The following is a 12,475-nucleotide window of genomic DNA, read 5'->3' as shown; positions in this document are numbered from 1 at the left end:
GGGATGTCTCTCTGCCAAGAGAAAGGGTGGAATTTTCAGGCAAGGAGACGGAACTGATGGGTCAGGAACTGCAGAGTTGTTTCAAACAAATCCTCGTGTAATCAGTAATGATGTTGCTTATTTTGAAAAGCAACATATGCATGATAGGACAGGTGTGTGGGGGGGAAACCTGCTCAGTTCTGCAGCCAAGTATTTCCCCTTACTAAAGAGCATCTTAAAATATCCCAGCTTGGGTACTCTCACACTGGAAAGCAGCACTTGGCATTGTTCTAATACTTCGCTGCAAGCTGGAACTTCTCCAGGGCCTCTCCTCAAATGTATGAAGGGAACCAAGTGCTTCTAAGTATTTTAACCTGCTTAAGTTCATATTCCCTCATTTGTTTAGACTGCTTGGTATTTGGCTTTAAGTACTTGATAGACCTAAGAAAGCAAAAATATAAACAATTTATGATAAAGTTTTATAATCAGTTTGAGGCCAAACTGCAGTAAGTATGAGGCAGTCATATTACAAAGAAGTAACTAAACAAGGTCTACCACTTGTCCTACTTTCAGATCGTGTTCCCTTAGGTGAGAGGCAACAACTTAATGTATATTTTACACTACTCATCTCAATGACATTAAGATAAAGAAAGATTTATATAAATAGCTACTTGAAGAGCATTGTATTTGAATTTAGAGCTTATTCTCTAATTGAGCCAACAGTCCAACACTTCCGTGAGTGGCCCCGCTTTCTTGGAGCGGCACACAATGGCAATATTATGCATGCAGACTGTAATCACTACCTACTATGCCATATAAAGTGTGTTTAAAACAAAGGAGAATAAACAACTACCACCCACGGGTTGTCAGGCTGGCTTCTGCACGGCCCTCCTTGGACACGCAAACTGCTGAACAGACATTTCCTCGTTGTACGCAATCTGTAGAGATAAGCCTGTAAAGCTAGTCTGACCACAAGAGATTAATAGCTTTAGCCAAATAATGCGGTAACCATGTGAACGATGAGCTGTTCTAGCACGTTTGCGAGCCTCTCGGCGAGGTTCAACGCGCTGCTATCTGCATCTTGTTGCCAGGAGACACAACATCACCCAGGACGGGAGGGGAGCCAGCCGCCGGCGAACTCCGGGAAGAGTCACTCCGACTCCAAGCAGTCCATGTTGAAAGGTTCAGCAGGTTCTTCCCGTGCGTAAGAAGAAACTGGCGACGGTACACAGTCAAACATTTACCCCCTCCGCTTCAAAATCTGGCTTAAAACCACGCTAAGTCTAAGTCTTCAGTTGTATCAGATTCAATGATTGACATCAGAAGCTCTAGTCTTAAAAAAAGTTTTACTCCTAGGTTCTCACTGATACTGATCCACAAACATGAAGCTCTTCCAAGGGATCAAATACATACAAGAGTTACAGAAACTGCTAATACGTCATTCCATGGTAAGCAGATACCATGAATTTACAAGGGTTATCCAACCTTGTGTTGGGGCATGATTTCGTAGCACTGGCTGAAGCAAAGATCTTCACAACGTCTTTTAAGAGAAAGAAGAAGAGTACAGGCCATAGAATTAGCAGCTCGAAACATAATTTAGTTAGAAAACACCGCTGTTTAAACTCATTTTAGTCTCAGCAGTCTACTGGTCCCTATAGAAAAGTCAGGCAGACACTCACTGGGCGGCCAGCTCAACTCAACAAGACAAAGTCTACTTTGAACTCAAAGAATCTGCCTTCACTCCAACAGCAGAGTTTCGCACCCACTACAGAGGCAGCAGCGGAGCTCCGACCCAGCACACCTGGCTTTTCTGAGATCATGCTGCTTCTCTGACTTCATTCCCCGTAACAGGATGTCATGTGTCTGGCAACACACCCAGTAAGTTTCTTCCCAACTGGTTCAGACAGACAGAAACTCTGTGTACCAAGAGACCAAAATACCCACCAGACTGGAAACCTGCAAAGTAAGTGTAAAGGCGGACAACGCTATTCAGCCAATTTTACAGGCTGGAGATGAATAAGCAATTACGAAGCATTGTTTCTTTTAAAATTAATCATTCTTAACTCCATCGTTTAGAACATGCAGATCATGTGTGTAGTGATGGATTCTGTGATACAGGCTTCATAACGAAAACTTTTTGCTTGTTTGCACAGAGCTCGCATTTAAATTACTTGCATGGGCTTGTCTTATGTCTACATTTGCTGGTTTGTTTTCAGAAATCATTTAAAATATTTGGAAAAATGGAAGTTTCTCTGTTGTAAAATACTGCAAATTTTATCTGCTATGCAGTCACAAGATTGTTTAAAAAAAAAAAAAAGACTGGCATATTTTTTCAAGACTATTATATAAAATACGATTATTCCCTATCACATATGATTCTTATTTCCTACTTCACTTTCATTTGCACTGTGGGGTATCTATAGTCTGGTATTGTCTTCAGTAAAAAGGATGAATCCATAGGCTGATGGAGCCTGAGTTTTAGTGCCTAATCCAACGTCCAGTTAGGTGAAAGTAAAGACTCACATTGACTTTAAGCATTAGATTAGGTCTCTGGTGCCTAATGACAAATCTCAGCACAGTAAATGAAAATCAAAACATTAAGGAAGAAGGGATATACTTCCTCCAGGAAGTGGAAGGAAGAAGAGGTAGGGAGAACAAATCCACAGGGAATCAGATGGCAAAGGCATTTTGAAGTTTTCACTACAGAACTACAAAGCGTCACTTTGAACTGACAATGACTAGAATGACTTGCACCGGGCTCACAGATTATAGCAGGGTAGAGAAGATATGAGAAGTTTGCATTGTATGCTTCCTCCAAGAAAAAAAAAAAAAGCGGTCTACGCCCTGCACTCACAAGAACACGGACCATATAGATCTGATGAACTTGTAAACATCAGCCCTCCCCCCTACAATTTGAAACTGAACCTGCATTATAAAAGTTGAAGAAGCTTTGGTTTAGATCTCAGGGTGCAGGATCAAGCCTAAATTGATACCATAACCAGGGAAATTTAAAAGCTATTTTCTAATTTCAGAAAATGAGTAGATAAATGCTACTATGTATAGAGGAAACAATAACTTCTAATAAATGGTTTAACATTTTTAGATGACAACTTAAACAGATGATCAGCATTTCTGAAGGTACTACTCTGGTTGTTCATAGCGAATTAGCTGCAACATCACCACGTATTATCAACTACATGAAATTTCCAGTTAAAGGACTTAAGAGAGCAGCTATCTGATCTTAGTTGCCTAGAATGTAATGACGAAAACTGTGGCTGGAGTGCATCCAGTCAATCTGTATTCACAGTGACAGAAAGCAACTGCTGTATCATTCCAGTTTCAATCACTGCAAAGGCTCATTCGTGCTGCCGCTTTTTCTAATTAGGAATGTCGAGAACAAGTACAATATCACATAACAGTACTTCAGCTTCAAAGAACACTTTCCAGATCCTAAATAGGAGTTGTAATTATGTGTGCAAGAATCTTCCGTTGTGGCAAACTTGTTAGATATTATTCAGGTAACATCATCACAGGGTTTATAAAACACTTGTATACAAAACACCAGGAAAAAAGAACACACATTCTGTTACATTTCTGCACCACTGCTCAGTTAAGCACCCTTGCTAGTAAGGGAGTAAATTCAGTTACCTACCGATACTTCACTTTGATCCTATCATTGTCAGGGTTGCAGTAGAGTCTTTCCAGATGCTCCTGGGAATCATTGGTCACACTTTGCCAACTCTGGGTTGCTGTCCTTCTCACTTGCCAATGGTAAGGCAAGACTGTGTGATGTTTGGGACAATCACTGCCATAAACACAAGTGCCCTGGAGAAAATCCACACAGATTTCTACTCCATCTTCCTGATGGGTGTGATACTGCAGCTGGTTCAAGAGCTCAAACACCAGATCAAGAGAAGCTTCTTCACTTTTATCCTGGAATATCCCAGCACTGAATTTATTGCTTGGGTTCAAATTGTATTGCATCGGACAGCTATTCTCTTGGAATAAGCCAGATGTGTAGCTTTCCAGAATCTTGTCTGGGAACAAAGGACAAGCTGCACCATCACTAGCAGTTGGGTGCAAAGGATGATGATCCTGGAATGATTCATTATTGTCATCAGCAGCAGTTCCAGGAGTAGTTTCTGGTGAGAAGCCCTGCTCTCCTGACTGGACATCCTGCTCAGGATGCCCAGAAGAAGCACGAGCTACTGGCAATTGACTCTGCGCATCTGGAGCTGTTGGCACCAGCACAGTCACATTATTTTCTGGTTGGGGGCAAGAAGTACCAAGGTCCAGAGGCTTTTTCACAGCAGGTTCACATAAATCACTATGACCGCCACTTTGGCCTCGGGGCACAAAGACCCTGTCCAAGCTCCCAGCTCCCAGCAAACTGGTGAAGATTGGCCGCAAAGCCCGGAGAGTTTCTGTGTCCAGTCTCTTCTGCACTTGCTGCTTCTTCTTGAAGCAAGGCTTCACTGGTGGTATCTTTTCAGACAGTCTTATCTGAGGAGGAAAGTCCTCTGAAGGAGGGCACTTCATTCCTGGGCAGTGAGCCTGCTGCACAACACACGCTGGCTTTGGTTTGGTGTCCATCAGACACAGATTTTGCTCTCTCCAAATCACTTTCAAATGTCCCAGAGCCTCACAAGAATCAATCTAGGGCAGAAAGGAAAACAAGACAGTTAATCTCTCTAATTGCTCATGGTTGACACGAACAAGATCACCCCTGGAGAGGATTTTGAGCCAGCAACAGCAAACTCCTCCCTTCTCTGTGACTGTGGGTAGCCCCTAGGCACGTAAAGCATGAAACCAGCTAAACTCAGGCTAATTAATCCCAAACACACACTCATCGTCTTCTCACACATGAAATCTCAGAGACACTCAGGCACGCACACACGGTCCCCAGAGGGGGGTCAGGAAAGGGGGATGGTCGGATGCCCTCCTCCTTGTGATGATGTTTAATAATAAACAGCGCTTGAGTTCATTATATTCCACAAAAGTGAACATTGCATTGCTCATTTTTTATGCCTCCCTCCTCACACACAGACCCGAGAACAGAAGCATTCGCGCACACACACAGCCCTGAATGTTCCCACCGCACTTTAAACATTCACGCACCATTTCTTCTCCCACCAGATAAACGGGCAGAGGTACACATTCCCACTCCATTCACATAGACCTTCCCTCGCACAATCTCACCCGGCAGCATCGTCAGAGAACCACCGGCTTCACTTAAACGAAGGGCAAACTTCGTACGGACTTCAGCAGGGGTCAGGATTTAATTCTTGGCTTTTTAGACACAGGAATTCGAGCGCTTACACCCTGTTCCTCCCGCGACGCATCTGACACTGACAGTCTCGTACATGTCCAGACACTCCCACCTCACACGCAGCCCTTCTCGCATGCCCACACACTCTGACTCAGATGCACAGCCTGCACTCCGTCACCCTGCGGGGACACAGCAAGCTCATTTGCCTCTTGCTAGGCTAGTCAACAAGAATTAAAACCAGGCAGGGAAGAAAACAAAAGGGTGCTAGTTACTCAGGAGCGCAGGACAGAAATGATTTGTGAGACAAAAAAAATTTTTTTTTCCCCTAAAGTACAAATAAATAGTATGTCTCATACGTCAGCAGAAAGCAAGCTCTATAGCTTTTAATCAGGAATCTTGTAATATTTGATTATGTTTAATTAAACCCTCTTCAGTCTCCTCGCACGTAGCCTCAAAGCTTAGAGTGGAGCACCTTAAGGATTGCTTCCTGGGTAAGTGCACTCCGAGCAAAGTAACTTCTCATTTCAAAACAAAATCCCAGAAAACAGATAAAATTTGGCAATAATTTCTTCCTACTGACGATTTGCTCTGGAAAATTTCTCACCAAGCCCTCCTTATTTTGGAATGTTCATTTATAAGGCTTTTGCATTACCCTGGGAAACAGCACATCAGGATTGCCAGGAAAAAGAAAAAAAAGCCGTGCCTCTCCAGTTTCCCATTTTTAGACTAAATTTAAAGCAACTGGTATATTTGTTTGCCAGTTAAAACAAACTCCAAAATTATTGGTATCTCTGTTACTCTTCCACAGACATCCGAGGCAATTCTCTTTCTAAAGCACCAAGGGTACCTTAAACCTTCAAGTAACTCCAAAGGTTTAAAAATCCTTAACTCCGAAAGGAACCAGATGCTTCACTTCACCGTGCCCAGGTTTAACAGCCCCTGCAATACGCAGGAGGATCTCCCGGGCTTCAAGGAGTCCTGCTGTGCCGAGGAGCTAAATAAGTGACTTCTGGCCATTTTCAGCCACATCTTTAATGCTATTTCAATACTGTTATTGCTCACTTGATTGTCATTTAAGTTTTGCTGCTATTTTTAAAGACCTGCCTTACTGTCTAGAGTCGAATCGCCCACCAACTCTAAAAATAGAAAGCAGGGGGAATGAAGAGTATCAGAATTTGTCGGCGTTTCCATTTCAGGATTTTAACATCCCGAATCAGTCGCTATTATTTAGAAACAACAGAGCACGGCTGGATTTGCACAATATATTTCAGCAGAGGCAAATCTCTCGGGGGGAGATTTCGGTCCCCAAGTACTCCCCACCCCACACCAACCGCACCTCCTCGTCCTTTGCTGAAGAAAGGAAGTCTAGCGCTCCGAAAACAAATTAAAAATAAAAGCAACAGCCCCAGCACAAGACCTGACGACCACCAAAGCAAGCGCGCCCGGACGGACAGACCGCCCCGCAACTTTCTGCGGGGCTGGAGGCTCTGCCAGCCGAAACCTACCGGCTCTTTGCTCCCCTCGAAGCGAGATTCCGCCGTTTTAACCCAATTTGAGGATACCTTCGAAACAAGATTAGTCTTCGGGAGGGGTGGGGGGAGAAATAAATTAACTGACAGCTGCAGCCGGGCGCTCGCAGGCCAGGATTTCCACCTTAAAACTGCAGAAACGCCTGCGTCTCGGGTGGCAGGTCCCGGGCTGTTTCTCGAGTTGCCTTCGGGGTTACCAAGAGACGGAGGACGGACGGACGGACAGACGGACGGACGGGCGGGCGGGCAGGGCGCAGCCGGAGCCGAGCCCCGGCGCTGCGGGGAGCGTCAGCCCGGCCTCACCGCCGCCCTGCCCGCCCCGCGGTAGGTGACACGCCGCCCATCCCGCCCCGCGGCTCCTTCTGCTCCTCACATGGTTCTTCCTCGCTGTTTTAAATATCGTTTCCTCACAGCGCTCGGCTGCGCGGCCCGGGGAGGAGCTCTGGAGGAGGAGGAGGAGGAGGAGCTGCTCCCGCCGGGGCCGGGAAGCCGTCCCGCCTCCTCCGCTCTCCTCACACACACGCAGCCCCTTCCCGCCTTCCACACATCCCCCCCCCCCCCCCCTTCCCCTTCCCGCCCTCCCCTCCGGCCCGGCCGCAGCACCGGGGGGGGGGACACGACTCCGGAACGAAGCGACAAAGCCTCCAGAGGACCGCCCTGTCCCTCGGTCCGTCCGGGGTTCCCCGAAACGAACCCGCACCTCAGCGGGGACCCCGGGGAGAAGCAAAAAGCGCGGTGACCGGGTGCCAAGAAACGCTTCGGCCTTCGGTTTATACCGGGCGCGAAGCGTTGCGTTTCGCTTCTTGGCGAGCCCCAGCCTCTCACCGAGGAGGATTTCCTCGGGCTAAAAAATAACCAGGAACAGGCCACCGGCAGCGCCCAGGCCTGCGTGCGAGGAGGCAGCCGCTTCCGAGAAAACGCAACTCGAACGCCGCGTCAGCCCTCGCCGCGGGTCAGGAGTCACGCAGCGCGTCGGAATAAGCCGAGGCCGAAGACGCGGCGCTCTCGGCTTCCAGACGTTACTGCGTTTCACAGCGCAAGTTATTCGAAGAATGCTAATTAATGACTTCGGCAGCAAACCAGGAGCCCGTCCTGGAACGAAGTCGGCATGACTCATTTTCCGTACCTGCGCGGCGTGAGCACGGTCGCCTTCTCGCGCGGGGCTGCCAGGATGCGGGCGTGCTAGTTACTGCCCGCGCCAAACGCTAAAAAAGAAAGCACGAAGTACAGCAAATACAATGAATTACAGTAAGTTACCACCTACTTACGTGGCACATTTTATAGGTGCAACTCGTTAAGAGCATAGTTAACTTTCTTTTGACAGAAAGCCATTAGCGTGCTGTCATCTTCTGGCTGCAAGCGGTGCGTGTGAGAGAGCACGGTGGGTTAGTTCGGCCGCTGGTGCGAGGGCCTGGGACGCTTCCCTGGTGAATCACACGCTTGTTTTGCTGTAGTGAATTTCAGCAGGACATGCCCATCAGCTCGCACGGACGTGACACCGCCAGAACTAAGTGCATCTGCATCACTAACATGGCCAGATAAAATAACTTACAAAGAGGTACATAACTTCAGAAGGCGAAATCTATGTTGATGGAACACCTATTATTTGTGTTATTTTCTTTTCAAATAAAGCCAGCCTTTCATTCCTTGTGCTCAGTGATTTGATGAAATTACCTATACAGAAAATACAGGCATCTGGAAAGAAACTGTCATTCTAAGATGGCACAAGCCTTACAGTGCGTTTTGAAAATGCTGCACAGCTGTGTTTATAATGCAGGGAGAATATGGCATTTCTACAAACAAATTACAAAAATTGCGCTTCATGCAGTTGGAGCTGACTTCTTATAGAACAACACAATAGAGGCTGAGTAAAGAAGGCATCCGTATCTACAGGAGCTGAAAACAAATTATCATTTGTAAATTAATTGAACTCTTGGAGTGTCTGAAACATCAGACAGGCACAGCCTTATACTCCATCTGGACTCGGCACAAGAGCTGTACCAAGCACGGTGACTAGCAATGTGTCATATCCTCATTTAGTGAGAAAGAACTGTATAGACACTTGCATTCATCTTCTATTACCAGAACAGAAATTATCTGTTTGGAATAGCTTATGTCATGCATGAGATATAAATAAGTAGCACATATGGCTGAACTATACACCAAGGTACACACAACTCCCACTGCAGTGGGCTTGTAAGGATGTAACTGAGGAAAGACGGAGGCCTGGAATAACCATCTTTCTCAAAACAAATGTATAATTAAAGGAAATACATCACAGCACACCAGCAGATCATACACCCATTTCTGAGGCTATCCCACACAAATACATAAAGAAACTGTGACCACCATGAAAGTATGATCTCATTTTTAAATACATGTTTAAATCTTAAGCAAGAGAAAGCAAGCTTTAATTATTTCTTTCAGATGGTAAACTGCATCAGAGTGAATGCAGCAATTTACAATTCTGACTTGCAAATAATGGAATAATCAGTATGCACACTTCACTTCTTTGCTGATGAAAGAAGGGAAATGTCTTTGACTTAAATGTTCACGCTAAAAAAAAAAGTTCTCAGGCTGCAACATGTTTTTTTCTAGTCACAGAAACAAGACCTCCTTTTCTACCTCAGTACTTGCACAATGAACATTCTTAACTTCTTAAAACACAGCCCATTACAGGAAGGTTAACTGTCCTTTGCTGATGTTTTATATGAAGTGAAGTCAACAAATGTTGGTGGGAACTGGAAGGATGGTGGGGAACAAGGCAGCACACAGAAAGTGTGCTGCATCTTCTCAGTTCCTCTGAAGCCATTACTTCCCAAGTCTATCTTGCACAGACTCTTGCTCTCTGCATTTTCAGCAAGAAGGAAAACGGAGAGGAGCAGTTGCTGCCACAAGCTCTTATTTTAGCTCAATGTATTTCTGCCAGCAGAAAAGCAAGCTGTTAGACTCCACATTCTCTGTCCTCTACAACTTCTCCCCTCCCAACAAGTTTAAGAGTGGTATATACCATCATTCTAAAATCAGGCAACGGTAAGAAGGTTCCAATATAACCCAATTAACAGAGAGACCCAGAAATTGAAGTCTAACCTTTTCCACAGCTGTATTTCACATGTTCTTTGGATGCCTTTACCTTGCAAACTGCTTCTTCATGACCTTTGTTAGGCTGCTGTAATGGAGCGCTCCCTTTAAGGTACAAGAAACAATGGAAACTACTACAATGGAAGAAACAATGAGAAACTACCGTCAACTTACCTGTCAAGGGAAAGTAAAGGTTCCTGAAGGAAAGCTAAAAAAGAGGGCCATGGTAATGCTAGATGTGCCCACTTGCAGTAACGCATGGGGAAAAAGCTATGGTTTTCGTCACGTAAAGGTAAAACTGAGCTATGTTAAAAGATCTTCTGCCATCGAATCAGAGGGAAAAACCGTTGGCGGTGGGTGGCTAGCAAGGGATGTGGGGAAGCCCTCTCACTAAAGATTAAGAATCTCTGCAGATGCAGTTTTGGGGATGTTGTGGGTTGACATTTTGGGGAGCAAAACCAATGCAGTACATAGACAAACAGGTTTTAAAACCTTTTCCTCCTGATTCTTTGTAACCAGGAAAAGAAGTTAATGAAGCTAAAAATACTTCCCTGCCTTCAGGATATCTTTCTGAACTGCACAATCTAGTTTAGCCAACTGTCCAAAACATTTAACATGTTTACATTTTCCTCTTCTCAATTATGGAGCAGGTGAACATTAAAACTACTGAAAAGAAAAGGCAGGATGTTATGTGGTGTTATGTGGCACACCCCTTTCTATAGTATCTAAGGCGGCCTTTCCAGAAAATACAGCAGCTTTTCCAGAAAAAGTGCTTCAAGGTCATCATGCAAAGCCATCAGTACTGCAAGACTACTTTTCATTGATAGTACGATTATTCATTTAATTGATAATACGATAATCACAAAACCACTGCTATCAACCCAAGATCTTGCTACTCAACACAGAAGCTGCGTGACTGAAACTCATGCTTACAGGAAGTTATATGGGTTGGAAGGTAACTTGTTTTAAGACTACATGTAACACTGTTCTTAGATGGTCTTCAATGATTTCAAGGCATCAAAAAAATTCCTCTTGTGAGGAATCTCAGTGCTACTGTTCCCAATGGGCTTATAATCTTTATGTCTAAAATAACCTACCTCACTTTACACAGCAAATCGAGAAGAGAATGAAGTTGACTTCAGTAGTATGAGAGTTTCCTCCAAGAAGTTCTTTATAATTTCTCTCATTTAATCAGTTACTACATAACATTTTACTTTTTTTTTTAAATTGCTTTTTAGCACTGGATTTTCCACTACATACAAGTAAAACAATCAGTACATATTATTACTACATAAAATACTGAAATCTACAGTTCCAGGCTTTTTTTTCTTAACACTATCATTATTATGTAATGTAATTATATTGATATTTTCTTAATCTTAATTGTCTGCTATAACAGTTAAGCAAAAATACAGGATGAGACATATCCAAGGTTAAGCAACAATTCGGTAGCAACTGGAAGAGGACACAGGTCCCTTGACTCACACAACAGCACTTGACACATTGGATCAAACATTTAGCACTTCAAAATCAAAAAGACCACATACAAATGTATATGCCTCTTTCTTTACTGTGTAGCAGCAGATATGAGTGCTGAAAATAAGAAAAAGGAATGAAAGTTGTTCTTAAGCTACTGAATCATTATCATTATTTGCAGTAGGAAACAGACTACAAATTCATACCACCTTTATTTTAGTAAAAATACTAAACTTCTGACTTTAATTTAGCAGTGGAAAAACAATCAATCTATTAACGTTTTACAGTACTGAATAAAAGATGTACATTTATCACAGAAATCAATATGAAACTCAGGAATTCATCTGTGTAGCTAATTTTTACTGTAATGCTTTAAAATTAACCAAGTAGATGGTTCTTTTCCATACCAATGCTTGATGAAAAGTGCTAATCACCTTCAAATAACATTTCAAGCCCTACCCTTGTTCTGACATGGACATGTGCCAGCAAGTCAGGTTAGGTAAGCACCAAGGGAAAGGAAATGTCAATGATGCAGACATTTTTTAAAAGTTAACAGATGGGAAAAGACAATCTCTGATCAGTTCACCCTGTTATCAAGATGTGCTAACACTTCCATACCTATTAGACTTTTGCAATAGTCCCTTTTTCATCATATGTCAACAGACTTAACCTATAGGTTTTGGTTTTTCTCCCTTACAATAAATAAAATATTGCATAAATACAATATTTATAATTTTTATTTTCTGTGCATATTTTTATCCTTCCTCTTAATACTAAGACTCATCATTTCAATCAGGTTTTTTTAGAAGTTAAAAAAGTGCTTGCTGTGTTTATTTGAAGGTGAAATAATGCGAGCCGGTTTTCACTAAGGGAGAGAGGAGGGCCGCAAAGGTTTGACACCTGTATTGGGATAGCCTTTGCTGGAGTGACACCTAGTGGGTTACATCTCACTTTGGTCTATCCTGAAGATTAGGAGGGCAGAAATGTCAAGGTCCAAACATGCCGAGATGAAATTTTCTATTAATTAAAGTCTCCCTCCACTGGAAACACTCAACATTGACCAAACTTTGGCCAGGCTGGTACATGTAACTTCAGGTCAGAAGGAGGACCTCTGGGGAGTGGTAAATGCTTCAGGCCACAG

The 12,475-nt window shown here is 43.7% G+C and overlaps 1 protein-coding gene across 15 annotated transcripts in view; it reads right to left on the bottom strand.

Moving 5' to 3' along the window:
* TIPARP (TCDD inducible poly(ADP-ribose) polymerase) overlaps positions 1-12,475 on the bottom strand; it is a 42,175-nt gene that overhangs the window by 18,048 nt on the left and 11,652 nt on the right. For 12 of the 15 annotated variants that reach the window (XM_075031251.1, XM_075031253.1, XM_075031252.1 and 9 more), the window contains one exon: positions 3,632-4,635. In XM_075031251.1, the coding sequence (XP_074887352.1) occupies positions 3,632-4,572 (941 nt within the window). In that variant the 5' untranslated portion in view covers positions 4,573-4,635. Of the gene's footprint in view, positions 1-3,631; positions 4,636-5,178; positions 5,436-6,753; positions 7,541-12,475 lie in introns of those variants that run through there. The other 3 variants (XM_075031255.1, XM_075031265.1, XM_075031266.1) reach the window with 3 other exon arrangements.

This window comes from Buteo buteo, chromosome 7, assembly GCF_964188355.1.
Source record: "Buteo buteo chromosome 7, bButBut1.hap1.1, whole genome shotgun sequence".
In the NCBI taxonomy this organism is placed as follows: Eukaryota; Metazoa; Chordata; class Aves; order Accipitriformes; family Accipitridae; genus Buteo; species Buteo buteo.
This window is presented reverse-complemented; position numbering and strand designations above follow the sequence as displayed.